This window comes from Coregonus clupeaformis, unplaced genomic scaffold, assembly GCF_020615455.1.
Source record: "Coregonus clupeaformis isolate EN_2021a unplaced genomic scaffold, ASM2061545v1 scaf0033, whole genome shotgun sequence".
In the NCBI taxonomy this organism is placed as follows: Eukaryota; Metazoa; Chordata; class Actinopteri; order Salmoniformes; family Salmonidae; genus Coregonus; species Coregonus clupeaformis.
Genome location: NW_025533488.1, coordinates 1,000,479 through 1,026,376, shown reverse-complemented (window position 1 = coordinate 1,026,376; position 25,898 = coordinate 1,000,479). Strand labels below are relative to the sequence as shown.

Here is a 25,898-nt window from a genome sequence, read left to right as displayed (position 1 = left end):
CATGTTGTAGAAACATCTAAAGGATGATCAATGGAAACAGGCTGCACCTGAGCTCAATTTCGAGTCTCATAGCAAAGGGTCTGAATACTTATGTAAATAAGTTATGTTTTATTTTTATACATTTGCAAACATTTCTAAAAACCTGTTTCCACTTTGTGATTATGGGGTATTGTGTGTAGATTGATGAGGAAAATGTGTTATTTAATCAACTTTAGAATAAGGCTGTAATGTAACAAAATGTGGAAAAAGGGAACGGGTCTGAATACTTTCCCAAGAATGTCCCCAAGAACACAGTGCCCTTCATCATTCTTAAATGGAAGAAGTTTGGAACCACCAAGACTCTTCCTAGAGCTGGCCGCCCGGCCAAATTGAGCAATCGGGGGAGAAGGGCCTTCGTCAGGGAGGTGAGTACACTGATTGAAGGTGTAGGCTTATAGCTTTCACCTGGATTCACCTGGTCAGGCATGTCATGGAAAGAGCAGGTGTTTATAATGTTTTATACCCTCAGTGCAAACTGGTGAGGGCCTAAAAAGGTGACAGAAATTATTCGCACGTAAACTGCAAAAAAAATCTGCCTATTATCAGAATGGGGTTGTCACCATACCAACACTTTACTAACAATGTGCTACCAGACCAAGTATCATGATACCGAATATTATGTATCCACTTTGCTTGCACTGCGAGCTGCTCCAATAATTAAACAAATGTAACTACAGAATTCCCATCACTGTCTGCGCACCCCAGCTCAAGTTTGCATCCCTGTGAAAGGTACTGCTGAGCATGGGAACCCGTTACACAGCAGAAGAAGTTGGGAGTAACACTGGAAGACTCACCTGTTAGGTCCTCACACTTGGCATGTACCCAGTGGTTGCAGGTGGCACACTGCATCATCTGACTGTCGTAGTCACTGTCCTCATAGCACTTGAAGCAGATTGGACAGTAGTTGCCTTTAGAGGGAGATATCGTCAATATCCTGCCAATCCCATATGAACAGTGAAATCAAAGAAATGAACTTGTCTTTTATCATGTTTTAACATTTGTGTTTGCAGATTGAGTTCCCCAGCGTGCTCACGTCATCTCACCTTGGTCGTGGAGCTTGGTGCAGTCCGGACAGAGTCCTTTATCGTGGTTCCACTCTGTGTCCCAACTCTTCCCTGGTGTAACCCCACAGCTTTTACACCTGATGCACGTCATACACACCCAGGCCTTCCTCCTCTTGTTGGGTTTGGGGTAGTTAGGCCCCAGGCATGAAGGGTGATAACAGTTCTGACATCTGTCACACTCCAGCAGAGGCTGAGGAACACCAGAGAGATATGGTATTACAGAGTTACACATAGATTGGTGGCTATACTGATGTCGGGGTCACAGTTTCTTCCTGATCAGGGATAACCAAAGATGTGGATATATGAAGATAGATCACACTCAGGCCGTTAACAATTGAAAAAAATTGTCAGTTCCGGTCTACTTAAGTGTCTCTCCCATAGACACCAATGCAATAGCAGCTAGATCATGTCTACTTAGTTCATTGACTCTCATTGAACCAGAAAAAAAACTGAGTGGAGTGTCTCGCTTCCTCTTCCGTCTCTGGGTTAACTATAGGCCCTAGATATAGCCTAAAACGAGTGACCAGGTGGATAAGTCCTCAGGTGAGACTGGAGTGACTGGGGCCTTGTGTGGACCCATACCTTGGAGTGCTTGTTTTTTCTGCCACATACGTGGCAGCACTTGCAGCGGCGACAGCACCAGTTCTCCTTGTTCTCCTCAGAGGGCCGCTCCGTTGGCTCAAGGCAAAACCGGTGGAAGGGCTCACAGCACACCTGGCAGTACAGCATCTGCTAGGATAGGAACAGACAACGGTCTGCAGGTTTAAGACTTTCCAATGGTGGATCCATTTTCTTCAATGACAAAACACCCTACATGTCAAAACATCCTATAGCAAATAGCAGGGTTGAAAACAAAGACATTCCTCCAATGGGACATTGTAATAACAGAGCCATGTTGTGAGCCTTTACCTCTTGTTGTCCTTTACTGGCACACAGCAGGCATACACAGGGGGGCATGAGGGGCACAGAGGTTAGGATACTCAGGCCTCCCATCATCCACACGTTCTGGAGGTCACAGTCCTCCTGCAGGGCAGACAGGGGATGATTAGACACAGCTTTCACCTCTCATGCTGAGGCCACAGGACAGAGTCAGACACAGGAGTGGGTGATACAGAGTGGGTGATACAGAGATGGGGAAACAGCCTTTTGGACTCTTGATGTAGAAGAACACTGACATCCCGTGGATAGATAATGTAATTACATAACTAAACCTAACCAAAGACACACAAAGCCTGATGATAATGGCAAATTATGAGTAGTTTGGGTCCTGGATGCTGATTGGCTGAAACAGCATTCCTGTGTATTTAGCATACAATATAGCACGGGTATGATGCAAAACGACTTATTTACTGTTATATTTATGTTGGTAACGGTTTATAATAGCAATAAGGCACCTCAGGAATTTCCGGTATATTGGCCAATATACCACATCTCCTCAGCTTTATTGCTTAATTATAATGCAAGGCTCAAGTTTAGTTGTCTAAATCAATGCACTTGCACTGGGCCTACACTACAGTTCAAAAGTTTGGGGTCACTTAGAAATGTCCTTGTTTTCGAAAGAAAGTTTTTTTTGTCCATTAAAATAACATCAAATTGATTTGAAATACACTGTAGACATTGTTATTGTTGAAAATTGCTATTGTAGCTGGAAACGGCTGATTTTTAATGGAATATCTACATAGGCGTACGGAGGCCCATTATCAGCAACCATCAGTCCTGTGTTCCAATGGCACGTTGTGTTTGCTAATCCAAGTTTATCATTTTAAAAGGCTAATTGATCATTAGAAAACCCTTATCTCAGACACCCCAGCTTAATCTTTTATTTTTATTGGCCAGTCTGAGATATGGCTTTTTCTTTGCAACTCTGCCTAGAAGGTCAGCATCCCGGAGTCTCCTCTTCACTGTTGACGTTGAGACTGGTGTTTTGCGGGTACTATTTAATTAAGACTGATGATTGCTGATAATGGACCTCTGCACGCCTATGTGGATATTCCATTAAAAGTCAGCCGTTTCCAGCTACAATAGCCATTTACAACATTAACAATGTCTACACTGTATTTATGATCAATTTGATGTTATGAAAATTGCTTTTCTTTCGAAAACAAGGACATTTCTAAGTGACCCCAAACTTTTGAACGGTAGTGTATATCTTTCTATATTGGCTTGACAAGCAAAATCAGTAGCTAACTGGTAAATTATATATCTAAAGCCACAGCTACAAGAGTCAGAGAAAAGCATCCGACCTTGAAATCCACTCCGATCTTGTGCGTAGGCTCGGCGGGCTCCCTCTCCCTCTGGTCGAATCCATTGGCCAGGGCGGCCAGGACGCTGGGTGGCGTCTGCTCAAGAGGATTCTGGGAAAAATATGACGGAGCATGAAAATGGGCTCGTCCCCACCCCGCCTCCACCAACATCCTTCCCCTCTCACCCCCTACCCTTGCCCTGGCCCTTGGCCACCCCGGGGTGGCCCCAGTGTGGGATAGCAGGCGCCAGGGGTGGGGGGACCCCTGGTCCTCGGGGTAGGAGGAGGATAGCTCCAGGTCTGACTGTGGGTGTGGGGGGGACTGCATCATCTGCAGCAATAGCTGCTCCGCCGACAGCCCCTCTGACCTTCTCTCTCCCTGGTGGTCATCGTCCAGCCAGCTGTAGACACCACCGCTCCACGGGCCTGTCCGCCTCCGCTGTGCCTGTGAAGGGTAGGACTGCTGAGGCCAAAGCAAAAGAGCACCAGCGTTATCTGCCATGAGCACCTATAAACAAGCAGCAGCTTAACTCAGAATGAGAGGAGGAGAGAGAAGGAAGAGAGGACAGGGAATCCCACCATAAGGTGCAGCAGAGAGAAGACGAAGTGAGTGGAAAGATAGAGGAGAGATTGGAGAGAGAGAGGTGGGGAGTGGGTTGTGCAGATCCTTTGTGTTATTCACCTAGGAGACCCAGAAATTGTTAATTCAAGCACCACCTGCTCAGTGGCATCAGAGCAGCAGCCCTGTTGTGATTATTTACCTTCTCAGTTTTACGGCGACCAGGAGGGATTCGGTGGTGCAGCCTGCGATGTCTCACGCCGTCGTCTGATAGGTCTCCCAGGAATCCATCCAGAGAGACAAAGTCTAAAGACGAAAAGGAACCATTGCAGTGGTCATTAGACATACAGCGTTAATACTTCAGAGTTAATGCATTCCCTCACAGCTTTGACCAGGATCTTCTAAAAGATCTGACAATATTAAATAAACAGAGGAAAATCCCTTTGTATGATCACTTCTCAATAATGTTATACTACTACCTTGGCTGCGTGGGCCGGGGCCTCTCCTCCGGCCAGGGGAGGCAGAGTTGGAGCCCACAGTAATCTCCAGGTCGGAGTCATAGTCCAGCAGGTCAAAGTATGAGCGCGGCTTCACACAGCGCCGTGGCTGCTTCCTCACAGACGGGCTCTGGCTGTCCCCCACCTCCATCCCATCAACTTCCTCGTTGCTGGACTGAACCACGCTGAGGGAATGCCGCCTGCGCTTCCCAGGACCTCTAGGGAACTTGCCACTCAGACGACGTGCCTTTCGGTCTTCAATCTGATCGCATCTTTTATATCTTTTGGAGGGGAAAAAATGGATCATTTAGTTGTCTACTCAATCTATATAATTTAGTATCATATATGTGAGTTGGTCACCTTTGCAATTCTGATGAGCAGCACACTTACATGCAGCACTGTCGCTTCGTATTGGGTCCTCCAAACTTGGGTTTGTCCAGGCAGTTCATGCACTCGCCACAGTCCTCCTCGTGGTTGCAGCCCTTGCAGATCCCACACCTCCGAGAGCGGAGCCCAAACGGTCCAAGGCTCTTTTGTTTAGCAAAACCTGCTCCCGACTTCCTGACCTTGGTAACCTTCTGATCCGGCAGCCCAGGGCTGTCTGGCCCAGAGGGAGACAGACCACCTGCAATAGATGTAAGGTATATAATTATGATATCTTTCATAGGAAAGTCAAAGAAAATTCTGTGGAAAGACAAGAACGCAGAATGTCACTCAAAAATGTTTGTTGAGAGATTTGCATTGATAATCAGTTTTGAAAGCTTTAGGCTCTACCTTGGTTTTTGCCAGAGGGGGATATGCCAGTTCTCTCATGCAGTGGCAGAGCACTGAGTCTGGGGATCATATCTTCAGGCACAAGCGCACGAGGCTGGCCCAGCACCACAGCTGCTGCACGGCACACATGCTTGATGCGTGGACCCCCCGCTCTGCGGAACTCCTGTTAACAAGGAGAGAGGGGGGACAGGGAGGGATGCTGTTATGACACATTCATTCATCACAATGAAAAATGTATTTATGACCAGAATTGGTGGGTCTTAGTGAGGGAAAAACAACACACTGATACTTTATTGAGTAAGAGAAAGAAAAAGTAACATTCAGACACATTGAATAACAAAACTGAGACACTGAACGTAAAACATGCAGAGAACAGCACAGACCAGGATGGTGTTTATATGCCCATACCTGTGACAGGGGAGGGTCAGTCATGTTTGAGGCAGCAGGCTCAAGCTGCTCTTTCTGTTTCCTCCTTTGTCTCTTCCCAGCTGCATCTCTGGAGCCAGCAGGCCCTGATAGAAGCTGCAGGTAACATGTTTCATCACTATGGGCTTACACAGGAAGCTCTCCAGAGATATCACAATATTGGTGTTAATGAATATCATCCTATTTAATGACAATGAAGGGAAACATAAAGCATATTCTGTATCAGAAAAAAGTCCCATCATGCATGTTGTTTACTGCAAAAAAATAACTGTCTGCATGCCAATTTTGATGTGTATTATTTTCATGAGTGAAACAATTATTACCCCTGAGGACTTGAGTTGTTTCTGCTGGTCGATCTTGTTGAGCTGGACCTTGGCTTTCTTGAGCAGATTGAACATCCTCTTATTGGCCCCTGTGAGGCGAACTCTCTGGGTGGCTCCTTTCTCCTCAGCAGCAGCACGGTCAGCCTCAGCGATCATGTCCAGATGCAGCTCCTCTGGCTCAAGCTTTCCTTTTTCTGGGACAGAGAAAGTCCAAAAGGTATGCCACTTTACTTTCCAGGGTAGTTTAAGCAGTGAAAACCAAGTAACATACAAACAAACAAAAATACCAAGTTTACATAATGTGCAGTTATTTATCAAGCAAGCTAATGTTAAACAACTATCAGCATGAAATGGCTCATTGATAGCTCTTTGCTTACCTGCAAGACATTGTTCTGCATTTATTTTGTCTTCCTCTGTCAACTCCTCATGTTCTCCATATTGAAATGTTAAGAACTTTGAGTTCATAGTCCGAACACACACAGAGACTTTTCGCACAACCCCAGGACTATCAAGGTCCTCAATCTTGAGCTTGGATTTGCCTTGCTTCGATTTGGGTTTGCTTGGAGCTGTGATTGTGGGATGTTTCTTCAGACAGATGCTCTTGACTTCATCATCCAGACCTTCCGCTAGCACATGAACAGAAGATTGAAGAGTATTGCAAACACCATCTGTCATCATATTTTTTATTCTCCTTTTGGGAAGTCCTGGTTGCAGCTTCTTCAGTCGCTTGTACATCTTTAGGTGAGATGTTTGCTTGTTGAACTTGTAGGGCCTTTTATTTTTCTGAACCTCCTGGGGATCGGTTGATGGGTCAGAAGCAATTTGGAATTCTTTGGATAAAAGTAAAGTCTCATACTCGCTCTGTAGAGTTTTGTCCAGTGTATATACCTCCTCACCAGACTCTCCTGGCACATGCCACTTGAAACTGGGATTCCTCAAAAGGGACTTCCTCTTTCCAGACTGCTTTTCAGAGGATAAGCTGTCACTCACGTCAGTGGTTTCCTGGTCAAGTTCCTGAGTTGAGAACAAATCGACATCTAACTGCGCCTCATTTAGAAATTCTTCCTCGTCGATAGGCAGATCAGGAGTAAGCTCTCTACCTGTGCCATCTTCTCGTTTCCTTCCAGTGCGTGGGTGTAAGCCGAATAGTTGGCCTTTCTTCGGAGAGTTTCTACGTGGCAAAACGGACATGCCAGCATCATCCATAAACCTCTGTGGAGTCTTGATCACCCGTGAGGACCGGGCACTGACAACAGGCATGATGAAGTGCTTTATGTTTTTAAGGTACTTAGATTTACCAGGCAGGTCATCAAAAGCATCAGACTGTGGTTCATCATCCACAGTGTCTTGTATATCCTGCTCCTCCAAAATTTGCTGGGTGAGATCCATTTCTACCTGCTTAGATAGAGTTTTAGGCCTGGCTCTTGGTCTTTTGGTACCAAGGAACTGAAGGCTTGAATTGGGGACCTTTTTCCTTCTGTACTTGGTCTTGAGGATGCCAATGAGTTTAGAGCTTGCCGGTGTGGAAGCAGCCTCTGGGGAGGAAACTTCCTTTAGGTCTACCTCTTCAACAGCTTCAGGTACCTTACCTTCTGGCGATTTACTCTCATCACTCTTTATCCCTCTTGGCCTCTGCCTTTGTTTCTGCCTCTGTCCAATCAAGGCTCTTCGCTTCTTTTTGCCATGTTTGAACAGACTTCTATGACGGCATGGTTCTGTCTGTTCAATAACAGGGGGCTCTAACAGCAGCACCTTTCCACTCACTATTGGCTGGGTCTCTGGCTCCACCTTTACCTCTGGTTGAGTGTCAGCCAAAGTCACAGGTTCAGATAGGGCTAATTCTAGGTTTGGAGTTTCAGATGATGTTGGTGTCTTTCTTGACCTCTTTCTAATTGAAATCCTAGAATTTCTTCTCCTTCTAGGTTTAGAGACAACAGACAATGTGGAGACCTCCTCTGTCTGTGGTTCAGATGGGGCCATCTCTGTGTTTGGAGTTTCAGATGATGTTGGTGTCTTTCTTGACTTCTTTCTAATTGAAAGGCTAGAAGTTCTTCTCCTAGGTTTAGAGACAACAGACAATGTGGAGACATCCTCTGTCTGTGGTTCAGATGGGGCCATCTCTGTGTTTGGAGTTTCAGATGATGTTGGTGTCTTTCTTGACTTCTTTCTAATTGAAAGGCTAGAAGTTCTTCTCCGAGGTTTAGAGACAACAGACAATGTGGAGACCTCCTCTGTCTGTGGTTCAGATGGGGCCATCTCTGTGTTTGGAGTTTCAGATGATGTTAGTGTCTTTCTTGACTTCTTTCTAATTGAAAGGCTAGAATGTATTCTCCTAGGTTTAGAGACAACAGCCAATGTGGAGACCTCCTCTGTCTGTGGTTCAGATGGGGCCATCTCTGTGTTTGGAGTTTCAGATGATGTTGGTGTCTTTCTTGACTTCTTTCTAATTGAAAGGCTAGAAGTTATTCTCCTAGGTTTAGAGACAACAGACAATGTGGAGACCTCCTCTGTCTGTGGTTCAAATGGGGCCATCTCTGTGTTTGGAGTTTCAGATGATGTTGGTGTCTTTCTTGACTTCTTTCTAATTGAAAGGCTAGAATGTATTCTCCTAGGTTTAGAGACAACAGACAATTTGGATACCTCCTCTGTCTGTGGTTCAGATGGGGCCATCTCTGTGTTTGGAGTTTCAGATGATGTTGGTGTCTTTCTTGACTTCTTTCTAATTGAAAGGCTAGAAAGTATTCTCCTAGGTTTAGAGACAACAGACAATGTGGAGACCTTCTCTGTCTGCGGTTCAGATGGGGCCATCTCGGTGTTCAGAGTTTCAGATGATGTTGATGTCTTTCTTGACTTCTTTCTAATTGAAAGGATAGAATGTATTCTTCTTCTAGATTTAGAGATAACAGACAATGTGGAGACCTCCTCTGTCTGTGGTTCAGATGAGGCTAACTCTGTGTTTGGAGTTTCAGTGGGTTCAGGTAACATCTGTGTCTTCCCTGGCCTCTTTCTAACTGAAACACTCGAACTTCTTCTCCTTCTAGGTTTAGAGACAACAGACAATGTGGAAACCTCAGTCTTCAACACCTTATCGGTCTGTGGTTCTGCTTCACTGGCAGGTTCCTCAGATGGATGTTCCGCATTTGGACTTAAATTAAGCTTGTGTTTGTGGGTTGTCCAGGGTTTATGACTTCCACGCTTCTTTCGTGGTGTAGAAATCTTTGCCGACCTTCTCCTCCTTGCTTTGGGAGTAGTCACAGCATTTGTGTCTGATAAAGTAATTTTTTCATCCAGAATTTCAATTGACTCTTTTGTGATTACCAGTATATTTTTTTCTTCAGGCGCAGGACTAGTTTGCTGGATCAAGAATGATGGTTTTGAGCGTTTAGGTTTATCGGGTGAGGATACCTTTTTTATCTGAAGGGGTGGAACAGCCTTTGCCACAGTATCACAACAGTCAGTTGGTTGAGTGGTCTCCTCTGGATGTGGTTGCGTTACCCGTCCCACTTCAACATGAAGAGAGGACTTATCCTCAAGAGACGAAGTCTCCTTAGTCTTCTTCTTGGAAGACCTCTCATTATGTGTGTGCTCAGCATCTCTGGAGGTGGTAAAACTCGTGGCCTCTTTCGCTGCAGGGTTCTCTACACTCTCGATCACACTGGGTTCAAAAAGAGAGGCTTTGTCCAATTCAGTGGTATTCCGCTGCTTCTCTGTTCCTTTGACAGTATTTCCAGAGCCCTGCACTAGGGTTTCCTTGCTTTTCCCCTTAACCAATGTAAGTGTCCACACAAATTTGCTTCGTTTTTTCTTACGAGAGGAGCACTTACTGTCAGACCGAGATGAGCCTTCCAATTTGGGGTTTCTGATTTTAATCAGCTTAAAAGTTGGAATCCCGATTATATCATCGTCATTTTTAAAAGCCAGACCGTCATTGGATTCAAAAATTTGCTTTTCAGGTTCTGTGGCTAATGGAACATTGATTTCTGTGACCATCTTCTCTTCTTGATGTGCCTTGCTTTGTTTACGTCTACTCTTTCTGGATGGTGGTTTGGCTTCCTCTATTCTTGAAACCTCTAACAAGGACTCTGCCAGACATACTTTGTCATTGCTCTGGTTTTTTGATTCTGTTACAAGGCCTCCATGTGTTTCGGAGGGTGGATTAGTAGTTCTATTTCTTCTTCGGATCACCAGTTTATTGACTTCAGTGCTAACCTCTGCGGTTCTTTCTTTCCGTTTGAATTTCTTAATGTCCGTTTTTGGCTCCGCATTTCCACTTTCCAGTGCAATGTCCTGTTTGCCTGTTGATTTTCTACCCCCCTCTGATTTTTGGTCATCAACCTCCCCAACTTTGGCCCCACTTTGAACACAGGGGTCAGTGATCTTGGAGGCAGATCTACCACGCCTCCTTGCAGGTATGGCTCCTCCGCCTCCCTCATCCTCAGTGCCATTCAGATGCTGTGCCTCATCAGCTTGTGTCTCTGTCTTTAATTTGACATGGGTACTGGAGATCTGGTCACCTTCGACATCATTAGCTTTTGACTGAAAATTAAATCCTTTTACCTTCAGCTTCTCCACAGATTTTTGACGTCCTCCCTTTTCCTTTCTCACCGTCTTCTTGGCCACCAACTTGATGGTAATCCTTGGAGTTGACGTTGCCCCGTTTTTCGCAGGACGCCTCTCCTTTGCTGGGTTTGAGTGCTTGTTTTTTGAACCCTTCCTACCATCCTTGGAAGGCACTGCATCTGGAGGAATTGCACAGTGGACTTCTTGTGAAGATTGTGCATCTTCTTTAGGAGTCGGAGACTCCTCTATCTCTTTTGGGGTGAATACAAGAGGTGGCTTCTCTCGTATCCTTCTTGATTTGGTTTTGACAGGATCACCTTATGGAGGAAAAGAACAAATGAGAGAGGAAATTACTATCATATCTAAGATGATGTACAATGCCTCCAGAAAGTATTCATACCCCTTGACTTATTCTAAATTTTGTTGTGTTACAGCCTGAATTCAAAATGGATTAAAATGAAATGTCTCACCCATCTACACACAATACCCCATAATGAAAAAGTGAAAACAAAATTATATAACAAAATGATAATAATAAAAAGGTTTGCTAATTTATTGCAAATGAAATACAGAAATCTCATTTACATAACTATTCACACCCCTGAGTAAATACATGTTATAGTCACCTTTGGCAGCGATTATAGCTGTGAGTCTTTCTGGGTGAGTCTAAGAGCATTGCACCCCTGGATTGTACAATATTTGCACATTACTCTTTCTAGAATTCTTCAAGCTGTCAAGTTGGTTGTTGATCATTGCTAGACGACCATTTTCAAGTCTTGCCATTGATTTTGAAGCCGATTTAAGTCAAAACTGTAACTAGGCCACTCGGGAACATTCAATGTCGTCTTGGTAAGCAACTCTAGCGTATATTTGCAGAGGTGGAAAAAGTACCCAATTGTCATACTTGAGTAAAAGTAAAGATACTTAAATAGAAAATGACTCAAATAATAGTGAAAGTCACCCAGTAAAATACTACTTGAGTGAAAGTCTAAAAGCATTGGGTTTTAAATATACTTAAGTATGAAAATTCCTTATATTAAGCAAACCAGACAGGACCATTTTCTTGTTTTTTTCATTTCCGGATAGCCAGGGGCACACTCCAACACTTAGACATAATTTACAAATGAAGCATTTTGTGTTTAGTGAGTCCACCAGATCAGAGGCAGTAGGGATGACCAGGGATGTTCTCTTGATGTGTGTGAATTAGACCCTTGTCCTGTCCTGCTAAGCACTCAAAATGTAATGAGTACTTTCAAGTGTCACAGAAAATGTATGGGGTAAAAAGTACATTATTTTCTTTAGGAATGTAGTGAAGTCAAAGTAGTCAAAAATACAAATAGTAAAGTACAGAAAGTATTTTTACTTAAGTACTTTACACCACTGTATATTTGTCCTTGTGTTTTAGGTTATTGTCCTCCTGAAAGGTGAATTTGTCATCTTCCAGTGGCTGTTGGAAAGCAGACCAAACCAGGTTTTCCTCTAGGATTTTCCTTGTGCTTAGCTCTATTCCGTTTCTTTTTATCCTAAAAAACTCCCTAGTAGTTGCCGATGACAAGCACACCCACAACATGATGCAGCCACCACCATGCTTGTAAATATGAAGAGTGTTACTCAGTGATGTGGTGTGTTGGATTTGCCCCAAACATAACACTTTGTATTCATTTATTTGCAGTTTTACTTTAGTGCTTTATTGCAAACAGGATTCATGTTTTGTACAGGCTTCCTTCTTTTCACTCTGTAATTTAGGTTAGTATTGTGGAGTAACTACAATCTTGTTGATCCATCCTCAGTTTTCTCCTATCACAACCATTAAAACTGTAACTTTTTGAAAGTCACGATTTTCCTGAGCGGTTGCCTTCCTCTCCGGCAACTGAGTTAGGAAGGACGCCTGTATCTTTGCAGTGAATGGGTGTATTAATACACCATCCAAAGTGTAACTAATAACTTCACCATGCTCAAAGCGATATTCAGGGTCTGCTTTTTTAAATTCATCTACCAATAGGTGCCCTTCTTTGCGAAGCATTGGAAAACCTCCCTGGTCTTTGTGGTTGATTCTGTGTTTGAAATTCACTGCTCGAATTGAGGGACCTTACAGACAGTTGTATGTGTGGGGTACAGCGATGAGGTAGTCAATCAAAAATGTGGAAAAAGTGAAGGGGTGTGAATACTTTGCATAGTTTAAATGAGACATTCCAAAATAATTTCCACTGCATTAACATTTCCATTGGAGAACTGTTTAAGACAGATCATTAAGATGATGTTATATTCACTGGTAACACAGAATTACCCTTGTACCTTAGAGATTATGACTTGGTAGTTCAACTGTACAACCAGGTAATGCTCTGAATCTGTATACTTTACCCATTCAATAATTGAGAGTAGGGTTGGGCGGTATACTGTATACCGGGGTATTTGGAAATACCCACGGGATGGTTTTCATATACCGTCAAAACTATTTATTTGAAGTTTTTGAATACATTAAAATATTTGCAGCTACTTTTTAAGTAAATACCTGCAGTCAACTTGTACGATACGTTAGGAGATAAAGCAGATCACATTCTTCATGTCTCCAGTCATATTTTTCATTAAATGAAGCTTACCATAGTTTCCCAGAACAGCAGCCAGTAATTTGTTCGTTGTAAAGAACACAATGGGAGAAAGTGGGAGCTGGTGAGTCCATAGCGTTCTATATCTATCGGTGAGTCTCTCTCTGTTGTGTGGTGCACATGAGGTGATAAAGTTACACTTGTATGCAATTCACTACTAAATGTTTGCCATCAGATATCTTAAAACTGTCTAAGATGTGCTATACTCTCCAGCTGTGTATTTGGTTACTTGTTAGTTATCTAAGTAAGTGGCCGAATTAATAAGGAGATGGGCGGTTAGCTTTCTGCCGTGTTTGATAAGTCAAAGAGCTCTGGATGAATAATCTGTACAGCTGCCATTTTTTTCCCTGTGCTTCCAACTAGCGTTTTGTCCTCCTCTCCGTTCTTCTCCCCTCTTCTCAGTGTACACGTGCTGTTCTTCAGACAAACATGCATTACAACTTTGTTTATCTGCACAATTTCTCTCGTCACATTAGCTTGTAAATGTCCACACTGAAAATGGCTACTCGCTATACTTGCATAACTTTATGAGCTAGATTTGCCAGTCTTTGCAATTGGTTTGTTTGTTTGCGCTCGTTAGCATGTAGCTAAAAGCGTCCATGAGAATTCGCTATTACGTGTGCTAATTTTGTAAACAGACTCCCAATGGGCCTTTTTTGTGTTTTTAGCGCCCATTGTGTGCTATGCCAGTAATACCGTAAATCCCGGGATGGCAGAAGAACAGTATGGAAATCTCAATACCGCCCAAGAATAATAGATAGGTGGCAAGGGATGGGCATAGGTGTAGAATAGGCTAATACTTACTTTTGAAGGGATTATGTCTGGACCGTACGGGGCCTTGATATCCTTTACGATGAGATTCAAATCCTGTGAAATCCTCTCCCTGAAAGGCAAGGACAGATTAGTAACTTTGGACACCCAATGTTCTTTTTCCAACTGTTTCACAATTTTCCATAACATCACAACAGTTTGATACCGAATATGCATTTGAAATGGATGAATATTAGTTCACATGCAACAATTAGGCCTAACAGCTTTGACAATGTGACAATGACCTAACACACACAACAGAACACAACTAGGCCTATGCAATTGACTGCTAGTACAAGTACTGTTGACTACAGAAGCTTTTTTATACCCCAACCTTGAGGGAGAACAGTGGCATGGCAATCAATTTTTTTTTTTACATTTGATTTGTGTAATGTCATGTAGTGAGTGGGCAATTCCATGAGAGACTCCGATTTTTCACTTTAAAATGTATGCTAAACAAAAACCATTGACTTAAAAGTTGAACAAACCATACAACTCTATGCACAAGGACTACTTTGAACAATTTACACAGAACATTTCACAAAAACACATTTACTGTAAAAACTGTGCAGATGCTAAATTTGGTAACAGTCAAATCTCACTCTATTTTTTACACAACCACATTTTTCAAAAACTCTTAAATAACTATCCGAATTAAGATTCAAAGATGTTTGCAGAAAGAATGGGGTGTCAGCTATGACATGACACCTTGACTTAGAAAAATCTATTTTGGTTATTGAATACACTACGTGAAGTGGATTTACAACCGGTAACAGAACTATGATAACGGAATTACATAATGGTTCACTGATCTGTACTACACAGAAATGCATAATTATGGATATGAATGTCACTCTTCATGGTGATGTATCCTGAATTAGGTACACAAACGTAAAAATATGCAATATCATACTTTGCATATATGGGTATTATTCTACACACTGGCCATTATTCTCATGATCTCCGCCCCCAAACAAGACCCTCATTAACCGGTCAATAAAACAGTAAAACATTTCCTAACAGTAAAATGGCGTGACCAACCGAAAATATGCATTGAAAAGGTGCTGACGTTTTTCATTAAGCGCTTAATGCAAACATGCAACAATAGCAAGCCTATCGTCTTACAGTCAAAAGGCTATAGCCTATTATGGAACATGCAACTCTTGTAATGAAGCAGCAAATAAAACAATTTTCAAACATTTGCCAAAATTCATTATGCGGGAAAAAACTGTTCTAAACAGCGCACCTAATGCGAGCGGTTCCATGTGTGACAGAGATTAAAATCTCTGTTAGAAACCTATATAGACTGATAAACATAAGCGGTCAAATGTATTTCCGGCTGCTAACCAATTAATGGTTAAATGTTAAAGATCCCTATTCAGTACTGTAGACTCTAGTGTGCTCTAGTGTACCAAACTTTACTGTACCAGGGGTTGCGTTAGAGTTCAGAAATCTGCATTTTGATCAAAATCTGCGTTTTAAACCATTTCCCATGCGATTTATGTTGAAAGACAGTGATTTTTTGTTTCAATAGGGTGATCAGGGGCATGCAACTATAGTTCTCCTTCACAGAAAATACATTAGCGCAACACATACGGCCATCATATTTCTATTGTTTATAATAGAAAGAACGTAGCCAGCTACATTTACTAATGTGTTGCTTGAAGTTAATCTTGCATTTTACCAGAGAAAAGGAGGCTACACTGAGAAAAGTACCATAGAAAAGTAGCTACACATCAGTCAGAGCACTGTCTGCTGATAGAACGCCAGTTCGTGAATTCTCATTTGAGTGGAAAAGTGCAACTGAAGCACAAAATTAGTCTCATGCCGAGCAGAACTTACAATAAGAAGCATTTTAGATCTGCGTTTACAAAATGCATCAAGATACAGTATCTTATGCCTGCTCTTCTTTTTCTGCGTGAGAAAACGCAGAATTCTGCATTAACACGTACTGAACTATACTCTACTTTTCTTTACTGTACCCAGCTGTGCTTCACAGTACTGTGCAAACTTGTGAAACATAGACGTCTATGATTGGTGATCGGACCAATTCTGAACCAATCATGGACGTCTATGTTTGGGTCAAATCAAGGCCGGTCCAGACCCACCAAAAAAACGACGTCTGTGGACGTTGAAATCAAGGCCGGGGCGGACTGACCAAATTTCAACGTCCATGGACATCCGGTGTCGGTCGGTGCTCAGTGGGTTCAGATGCTAGTTACAGTAAATGCAAAGAAAGGGGTCTCATGGGTAGTTGTCAGTAAGACCCGGGAGAGGTAACATTAACTGGGGGGGCAAAACATACAGCGCATTCAGACCCCTTGACTTTTTCCACACAAAACATTTGTTACAGCCTTATTCTAAAATGGATGAAGTTGCTTTCCCCCCCTCATCAATCTACACACAATACCCCATAATGACCCCCCAAAAAAAAGGTTTTAGAAATGTTTGCAAATGTATTAAAAAAAAACTGAAATATTACATTTACATAAGTATTCAGACCCTTTACTCAGTACTTTGTTGAAGCACCTTTGGCAGCGATTACAGCCTTGAGTCTTCTTGGGTATGACGCTGCAAGCTTTGCACAGCTGTATTTGGAGAGTTTCTCCCATTCTTCTCTGCAGATCCTCTCAAGCTCTGTCAGGTTGGATAGGGAGCGTCACTGCACAGCTATTTTCAGGTCTCTCCAGAGATGTTAGATTGGGTTCAAGTCCGGGCTCTGGCTAGGCCACTCAAGGACATTCAGAGCCTTGTCCCGAAGCCACTCCTGCGTTGTCTTGGCTGTGTGCTTAGGGTCGTTGTCCTGTTGGAAGGTGAACCTTCGCCCCAGTCTGAGGTCCTGATCGCTCTGGAGCAGGTTTCCATCAAGGATCTCTCTGTACTTTGCTCCATTCATCTTTCCCTCGATCCTGACTAGTCTCCCAGTCCCTGCCGCTGAAAAACATCCCCACAGCATGTTGCTGCCACCACCATGCTTCACCGTAGGGATGGTGCCAGGTTTCCTCCAGACGTGATGCTTGGCATTCAGGCCAAAGAGTTCAATCTTGGTTTCATCAGACCTGAGAATCTTGTTTCTCATGGTGTGACTCCTTTAGGTGCCTTTTGGCAAACTCCAAGCGGGCTGTCATGTGCCTTTTACTGAGGGGTGTCTTCCGTCTGGCCACTCCACCATAAAGGCCTGATTGGTGGAGTGCTGCAGAGATGGTTGTCCTTCCGGAAGGTTCTCCCATCTCCAAGGAGGAACTCTGGAGCTCTGTCAGAGTAACCATCGGGGTCTTGGTCAACTCCCTGTCCAAGGCCCTTCTCCCCAGATTGCTCAGTTTGGCCGGGCGGCCAGCTCTAGGAAGAGTCTTGGGGGTTCCAAACTTCTTCCATTTAAGAATGATGGAGGCCACGGTGTTCTTGGGGACGTTCAATGCTGCAGAAAATGTTGGGTACCCTTACCCAGATCTGTGCCTCGACAATCCTGGCTCGGAGCTCTACAGACAATTCCTTGCTCTGACATGCACTAACTGTGGGACCTTCCAAATCATGTTCAATCAATTGAATTTACCACAGGTGGACTCCAATCAAGTTGTAGAAACATCAAGGATGATCAATGGAAACAGGATGCACCTAAGCTCAATTTCGAGTCTCATAGCAAAGGGTCTGAATACTTATGTAAATAAGGTTTCTGTTTTTAATGTTTAATCAATTTGCTAAAAATTCTAAAAACCTGTTTTTGCTTTGTCATTATAGGGTATTGTGAGTAGATTGATGAGGAAATATATATTTGTTATCAATTTCAGAATAAGGCTGAATACTTTCCGAGTGCACGGTAACAGTATGCCAGTGGGAGAGAGGACAGTAGCAGGTGATTCAACTGTGGTTTGTGACAACTATGATTTCCCATTGTTGACAATTGCTGTATTAATGATTACTAAATAATTGATAAACAACAAAAAAATCAGTAAAAACACTAACTATTTGGTAGGTCTACCTTTACTTGTTACTTCTGTGAACGTTCATTATCCTCCCTCCACATGAGGGAGAGAAATGTGAAAATATCTTAAAGATGTGGGATTTTGGTAATGGAATTACAAGGCACAAGGACATTTTTCTTCAACTTAAAGGCAAATAATTTCTAAATATAATTGATGATATTAGTTGGCAGGGTGTCTTTACTTCAACATTGTGTTTTGATGTATTTCTAATACCTTTTATGACTTTCTGGTAGATATTTTCTAAGATCCCTTTTCCATCTATTTGACCAGAAAGTCATTACTTATGTCTAATTTATAAAATGACATGTATTTATTTTTATGGATCTGTGCCTTCATTTTCCAAAAATATAGACTCTTAGCTTTCATTTGACAACCAATTTGATATTCTCCTACGAACTTCGTGTTGGTGCTCATGGGTCCTTTTACATGGAAATGACCAAGTATAGTGTTATAGTATAGTGTGGTCCTCTGTAGCTCAACTGGTAGAGCACGGCGCTTGTAAAGCCAAGGTAGTGGGTTCGATCCCCGGGACCACCCATACACAAAAATGTATGCATGCATGACTGTAAGTCGCTTTGGATAAAAGCGTCTGCTAAATGGCATATTATATTTATATTATTATAGGTTACTGCCTTCTTGGAATAGGTCTCTCATGTCAAATGTTTACCATCATTGGGATTATTTATTTTTATTTTTGGTCATTTAGCAGACGCTCTTATCCAGAGCGACTTACAGGAGCAATTAGGGTTAAGTGCCTTGCTCAAGGGCACATCGACAGATTTTTCACCTAGTCGGCTCAGGGATTAGAACCAGCGACCTTTCGGTTACTGGCACAACGCTCTTACCCACTAAGCTACCTGTAGATTATCGTGCTAGTCTTGAGCACCAAACTATACCATTACAAACCCAACACAAGTGCACGGGACAAGCCATTACATCAACTAGTTAAGTTAATCATTCACAAACAGTCCAAGCACATCTTTCAAATTCTCTCCTCCTCCAGGTAATGCCTCACCATCCATGAACAAAGCTGCATTACCAAGAAACCAGCAGCAATTTACCCAGTCATGCCTGGGAACTTGGGAGGGGTTGCAGGCCTCTAGCTACATCTGCTACATGCCTGTTAATATGCAAATAAAGTCGATATTATGGCAGCAGCATTTTGTCAGCTAATGTAGAGCTAGGGTCCAAGACAGATTATCAACATATGAATACTTGCAGTCATTAGGTAGGCCTAGGTCATTTATATGTCAAATCGAAACATCTAATATGCTTTTGAGTGGTGCTCCTCTCTTGCTTGTAATGAAATAAAAAATGGACTGCATCTCACATCATGACAAATTTACCCACTACCGGGTTTCGTTATCATAGTTTTCCCTCCAATGACTTCTCCAACAAGCTAGTTACATTAGCAAGCGTTACATTGATTGACTCAGTGACTGTGACAAAAAACGGACCTGGGTGACATTCTGCAAGCCATGTTTTTTAAAGGAACGTGAAATGATCCCCATAAACGGTAGTTAGCTAGCTATCATAGAGAGTATTTATGACGTAGCCCCTCCCCCTCTTGAATTCATAGAAACATTTATGTAGCTACGTTCGTTACTCACTGCAGCAATTACAGGCATAAACCAGCTAAACACCAACTTAAGACAAATACCTGACTATCTAGCGTAGGTGTAAGTTATTCGTGGTAAATCGTATGTCTAACTAACCATAGATCTCCAATGCAGACAAACATTACATTAGCCTTCCCCTTCTTTGTTAGCTAGCGCTATTGACGAACATCCCATGAAGTGGCTACTGCTAACGTTAGCTAACTAATGTTGACACTTATAGCAAAGTATTATGAAACGGAGCCAACTCTACAAGACACACACACACAAAACTACACACCAACACAGGTAACCAAAATGCCATGATAAAATAAGCAAAAAAATACTAACTCCAGCAGCGATTTGGGCTCTCACCTCTTCGCTCCCACTTGAGCTGTACCCAGCCTCCGCTAGGTTCTTGTGGTTCGACTCTATCCCAAGTAAGCGCAAGTGAGACTGGTCCTCGTTTAACGATAGTACCAGGCTTGTGGGCCTTGGGCCTCCAGCATTAGTCGCATCGTCAGCTTCTGCCCCTGATCGGTCGAGTTGCCATCGCTTCTCAGAACGCAAGCGGCTGCGAGACGACCAAGGCCGACCAGGGAAGCGACCTCGGGGTGCAGCAGTACCAACCTGCCCTCCTATGGCAGCCGCGGTTGCTGATCCGCATCCCGCTGCCGCCATCATAGCTTCAAAAACAACACCGATAGCAACTTGAGGTGAGACAAGAGGGAAGGCGCGAGATAGGGAGGGGGGGACCCCGCAAGGCTGCCGGGAAATGAAGTATTTCCACGGGAAAGCTTCACAGGGTAACTTGCAAATCTTTATTTAAATGATGATTGGAATTTATAGGAGTGGTGTGTGCAATGCAATATGCTTTGTAATGCAAGTAATAAACCCATTTGATATTAAACAAAGGACACTTTGCTCGATCATCGTTTGATTACAACCATTACGATTATTGATAATTAACTACAAGGCCCAGTTTTACCTCCATGCAAAAAAAAATACACATTTTGTGAATGGCTATCTACCGCTGTACCAAGATTTTTAGGCTTGTCCCTATAACTCAGTGGCCGAGCGGCTTGTCGTCGTCTTCTGATATGATCATACTGAATTAACCACTGTAGATGATCTGCGCGCTCCTTACATGAGAGAGAGAGTCAATGCACTTAAATCAAGCTCTAAACATAATTTGAAAATAAGAGAGTCAATGCAATTAAATCAAACTCTAAACATAATTTGAAAAGAAGAATTACACATCCACAAGTCTAGGCCTATATTTTTTGCATTGATAAGAGGAGAATTGTGGGGGGATATAGGCTGTATATTGCAATACACTTCACTGATGGAAATTATTCACAGAATGAGACATGCAGGTTTACAGTAATTTTGCAACTGCAAGGCACATATTTTGCATATCTTTTGCATGGCAATTCAGATCATCTGCAGTCAGCAATCAAATGTGATTTACTACGAGCAAAAGTTAATTTCACTGTTTAAATATATTTTCATTTAAATGCCATGTACGCTAGCTGAACTACATTACCCACAATGAACTGGGGGACCAGTGTGGACGTCACATCCCCCTCTACAAAAAACTGGAGCAGGAAGCAGAGGGGAAATGCTCTTTTGTGTTGATGTTTTGAGTTGTTTAACGTTAAATTCTCGAGCAATTTAGAGCTATTTGACGTCTATATAATTAAAGATTACAGGTAAAAGCCTCTGCAAATATTATTCATTCTGTCTTTTCTGTAATAGTGCTTCCTATAGAGGAATATAGGATATTGCTATTAACATTGTAGCATATAGTTAGCCATCCAGCTATCTTAGCGCAGATATCAGCACGCAGTATTTTCGACTGCTTTTTCAAAACTTAGCTACGAGCCTACACATTTCCCCTCAAAATACTTCAATAGTTCGCAACAGTGGTGTTGAAATATGTTATTTTATCGCGGATCTGTGTAATCTGGGCAGATAGCCAGGCCAAAGTTGAGTGGGATGACAAGACTTGTTCCCGCTGTTATCGATAGGGGGCACCCTCGTATTTTACAGACAGTCTAGATCTTCATCAAACCCTCTCACTTTTATACTCTTCCTTCATACTTCAAGGTCTCTTTGAAAAGCTGTCAATACGAAGGGGGAAATAACAGGAAATCAACATGAACCTAGAGCGCCTTCCCAATGAGGAGAAACTCACCCTCTGCAGGAAATACTATTTAGGTAAGTTGGTAAGAGTGAACCACCAAGTGCTGTTCTTCTCTAATTATAAGTCACGTGACCAGGGGATTTCTGTCCCCTGGCATAGTTCAAAGATAAAAACATTGCATGAACTATCCAATGTTACTGTTGTGAATTGATGTTTTCACAATGTTGTGTGTATATATACAGTGAGGGAAAAAAGTATTTGATCCCATGCTGATTTTGTACGTTTGCCCACTGACAAAGAAATGATCAGTCTATAATTTTAATGGTAGGTTTATTTGAACAGTGAGAGACAGAATAACTACAACAAAAATCCAGAAAAACGCATGTCAAAAATGTTATAAATTGATTTGCATTTTAATGAGGGAAATAAGTATTTGACCCCTCTGCAAAACATGATTTAGTACTTGGTGGCAAAATCCTTGTTGGCAATCACAGAAGTCAGACGTTTCTTGTAGTTGGCCACCAGGTTTGCACACATCTCAGCAGGGATTTTGTCCCACTCCTCTTTGCAGATCTTCTCCAAGTCATTAATGTTTCAAGCCTGACGTTTGGCAACTCGAACCTTCAGCTCCCTCCACAGATTTTCTATGGGATTAAGGTCTGGAGACCAGGACCTTAATGTGCTTCTTCTTGAGCCACTCCTTTGTTGCCTTGGCCGTGTGTTTTGGGTCATTGTCATGCTGGAATACCCATCCATGACCCATTTTCAATGCCCTGGCTGAGGGAAGGAGGTTCTCACCTAAGATTTCACGGTACATGGCGCCGTCCATCATCCCTTTGATGCGGTGAATTTGTCCTGTCCCCTTAGCAGAAAAACACCCCCAAAGCATAATGTTACCACCTCCATGTTTGATGGTGGGGATGGTGTTCTTGGGGTCATAGGCAGCATTCCTCCTCCTCCAAACACGGCGAGTTGAGTTGATGCCAAAGAGCTCGATTTTGGTCTCATCTGACCACAACACTTTCACCCAGTTCTCCTCTGAATCATTCAGATGTTCATTGGCAAACTTCAGACGGGCCTGTATATGTGCTTTCTTGAGCAGGGGGACCTTGCGGGCGCTGCAGGATTTCAGTCCTTCACGGCGTAGTGTGTTACCAATTGTTTTCTTGGTGACTATGGTCCCGGCTGCCTTGAGATCATTGACAAGATCCTCCCGTGTAGTTCTGGGCTGATTCCTCACCATTCTCATGATCATTGCAACTCCACGAGGTGAGATCTTGCATGGAGCCCCAGGCCGAGGGAGATTGACAGTTATTTAGTGTTTCTTCCATTTGCGAATAATCACACCAACTTTTGTCACCTTTTCAACAAGCTGCTTGGCGATGGTCTTGTAACCCATTACAGCCTTGTGTAGGTCTACAATCTTGTCCCTGACATCCTTGAAGAGCTCTTTGGTCTTGGCCATGGTGGAGAGTTTGGAATCTGATTGATTGCTTCTGTGGACAGGTGTCTTTTATACATGTAACAAGCTGAGATTAGGAGCACTCTCTTTAAGAGTGTGCTCCTAATATCAGCTCGTTACCTGTATAAAATACACCTGGGAGCCAGAAATCTTTCTGATTGAGAGGGGGTCAAATACTTATTTCCCTCATTAAAATGTAAATCAATTTATAACATTTTTGACATGCGTTTTTTTGTTGTTATTCTGTCTCTCACTGTTCAAATAAACCTACCATTAAAATTATAGACTGATCATTTCTTTATCAGTGGGCAAACGTACAAAATCAGCAGGGGATCAAATACTTTTTTCCCTCACTGTGTATATATATATATATATATATATATCACACTACCATTCAGAAATATGGGGTCACTTAGAAATTTCCTTGTTTTCGAAGGAAAATAAAAAAAATTCTCCATTTTAAAATAACATCAAATTGATCAGAAATACAGTGAAGACATTGTTAATTTTGTAAATGGCTATTGTAGCTGGAAACGGCTGATTTTTAATGGAATATCCACATAGGCGTACAGAGGCCCATTATCAGCAACCATCAGTCCTGTGTTCCAATGGCACGTTGTGTTTGCTAATCCAAGTTTATCATTTTAAAAGGCTAATTGATCATTAGATAACCCTTTTGCAATTATGTTAGCACAGCTGAAAACTGTTGTGCTGATTAAAGAAGCAATAAAACTGACCTTCTTGAGACTAGTTGAGTATCTGGAGCATCAGCAATTGTGGGTTCGATTACAGGTTCAAAATGGCCAGAAACTCTTCTGAAACTCGTCAGTCTATTCTTGTTCTGAAAAATTAAGGCTATTCCATGCGAGAAATTGCCAAGAAACTGAATATCTCGTACAACGCTGTGTACTACTCCCTTCACAGAACAGCGCAAACTGTCTCTAACCAGAATAGAAAGAGGAGTGGGCGGCCCCGGTGCACAACTGAGCAAGAGGACAAATACATTAGAGTGTCTAGTTTGAGAAACAGACGCCTCACAGGTCCTCAACTGTCAACAGTGAAGAGGCGACTCTGGGATGCTGGTCTTCTAGGCAGAGTTGCAAAGAAAAAGCCATATCTCAGACTGGCCAATAAAAATAAAAGATTAAGATTGGATTAACAAACACAACGTGCCATTGGAACACAGGACTGATGGTTGCTGATAATCGGCCTCTGTACGCCTATGTAGCCGTTTCCAGCTACAATATCCATTTACAACATTAACAATGTCTACACTGTATTTCTGATCAATTTGATGTTATTTTAATGGACAAAAATATTGCTTTTCTTTCAAAAACAAGGACATTTCTAAGTGACCCCAAACTTTTGAACGGTAGTGTATATAATATATAATGCAAGAATCATGTAGTAATACTGTAATGACTTTCTCTACATCAGGGGGATTTGCATTCCTTCCGTTCCTGTGGCTGGTGAATGTGGTGTGGTTTTTCAAAGAGGCCTTTGTAAAGCCAACATATACTGAACAACTCCAGATCAAAACATGTGAGTGTCAATCAGCCAATCAGAGTATATGTACACAGAGAAAGTGCTGTGAATTAATATAGCTAAAGATTCCTGTACAAATTATTAGAAGTCCAGGTTTCTTGTGGCTCATCCACATACTGGATAAATAATACATTTATGTTACAGGTTGTGTGTCTTATGAGATGTAGGCCTATGGTCCATGAGATAAGATGATCTAGCTAAAACAAAGTTGGCTTTGTATTAGTTTAACATTAGTTTAAGTATCAGTGAAAGCATGCAGTTTCTATGCAAACATGACTACAATAGATTACATCTCTCTTTCAGATGTAAAGCGATCAGGGCTGGGGTTGCTACTGTGGGTTGCAGTACTCACCACATGGATAACCATATTCCAACACTTCAGAGCAGAATGGGGTGAGGTGGGCGACTACCTCTCCTTCACCATTCCACTTGGCATTCCCTGAGACAGACAAGGCAGGAAACAAGAAAGCTTCCTCAGTCCACTCTTTGTCACTGATGGACCACTCATACGCACCAAATCATGTCCCATATACTGTAGCTAGAACTATTCTCATTAGGCTAAAACTGTACCGCCAATTCATTAAATTCTAAATGAAACGGAAGTGTATGCCTTTTTTTATTTGTTGTAATAAAGTATTGAGCTTACAGTGGGGAAAAAAAGTATTTAGTCAGCCACCAATTGTGCAAGTTCTCCCACTTAAAAAGATGAGAGGCCTGTAATTTTCATCATAGGTACACATCAACTATGACAGACAAAATGAGAAAAAAAAATTTTTTATTCAGAAAATCACATTGTAGGATGTTTAATGAATTTATTTGCAAATTATGGTGGAAAATAAGTATTTGGTCACCTACAAACAAGCAAGATTTCTGGCTCTCACAGACCTGTAACTTCTTCTTTAAGAGGCTCCTCTGTCCTCCACTCGTTACCTGTATAAATGGCACCTGTTTGAACTTGTTATCAGTATAAAAGACACCTGTCCACAACCTCAAACAGTCACACTCCAAACTCCACTATGGCCAAGACCAAAGAGCTGTCAAAGGACACCAGAAACAAAATTGTAGACCTGCACCAGGCTGGGAAGACTGAATCTGCAATAGGTAAGCAGCTTGGTTTGAAGAAATCAACTGTGGGAGCAATTATTAGGAAATGGAAGACATACAAGACCACTGATAATCTCCCTCGATCTGGGGCTCCACGCAAGATCTCACCCTGTGGGGTCAAAATGATCACAAGAACGGTGAGCAAAAATCCCAGAACCACACG

General features: G+C 42.4%; 2 protein-coding genes across 2 annotated transcripts in view; one reads left to right on the top strand and one right to left on the bottom strand.

Annotated features, from left to right (window-relative positions):
* The window catches only part of LOC121556964 (histone-lysine N-methyltransferase 2B-like), a 49,411-nt gene extending 29,184 nt beyond the window's left edge, over window positions 1-20,227 (bottom strand). Inside the window, 14 exon segments of the mRNA XM_045212630.1 lie at window positions 834-947; window positions 1,083-1,293; window positions 1,686-1,832; window positions 2,013-2,126; window positions 3,347-3,457; window positions 4,107-4,210; window positions 4,384-4,682; window positions 4,792-5,026; window positions 5,176-5,338; window positions 5,584-5,697; window positions 5,925-6,118; window positions 6,302-10,801; window positions 13,895-13,973; window positions 19,830-20,227. Coding sequence (XP_045068565.1) covers window positions 834-947; window positions 1,083-1,293; window positions 1,686-1,832; window positions 2,013-2,126; window positions 3,347-3,457; window positions 4,107-4,210; window positions 4,384-4,682; window positions 4,792-5,026; window positions 5,176-5,338; window positions 5,584-5,697; window positions 5,925-6,118; window positions 6,302-7,313 — 2,818 coding nt within the window. The 5' untranslated portion in view covers window positions 7,314-10,801; window positions 13,895-13,973; window positions 19,830-20,227.
* Window positions 20,228-21,047: 820 nt separating this feature from the next.
* Window positions 21,048-25,228, top strand: LOC121556967 (gamma-secretase subunit PEN-2). The gene is made up of 4 exons (XM_041870850.2): window positions 21,048-21,190; window positions 21,588-21,698; window positions 24,524-24,628; window positions 24,935-25,228. Exons 2-4 carry the CDS (start codon window positions 21,638-21,640, stop codon window positions 25,072-25,074), a joined length of 306 nt encoding a protein of 101 aa, XP_041726784.1. The 5' UTR covers window positions 21,048-21,190; window positions 21,588-21,637; the 3' UTR covers window positions 25,075-25,228.
* The last annotated feature ends 670 nt before the right edge of the window (window positions 25,229-25,898 follow it).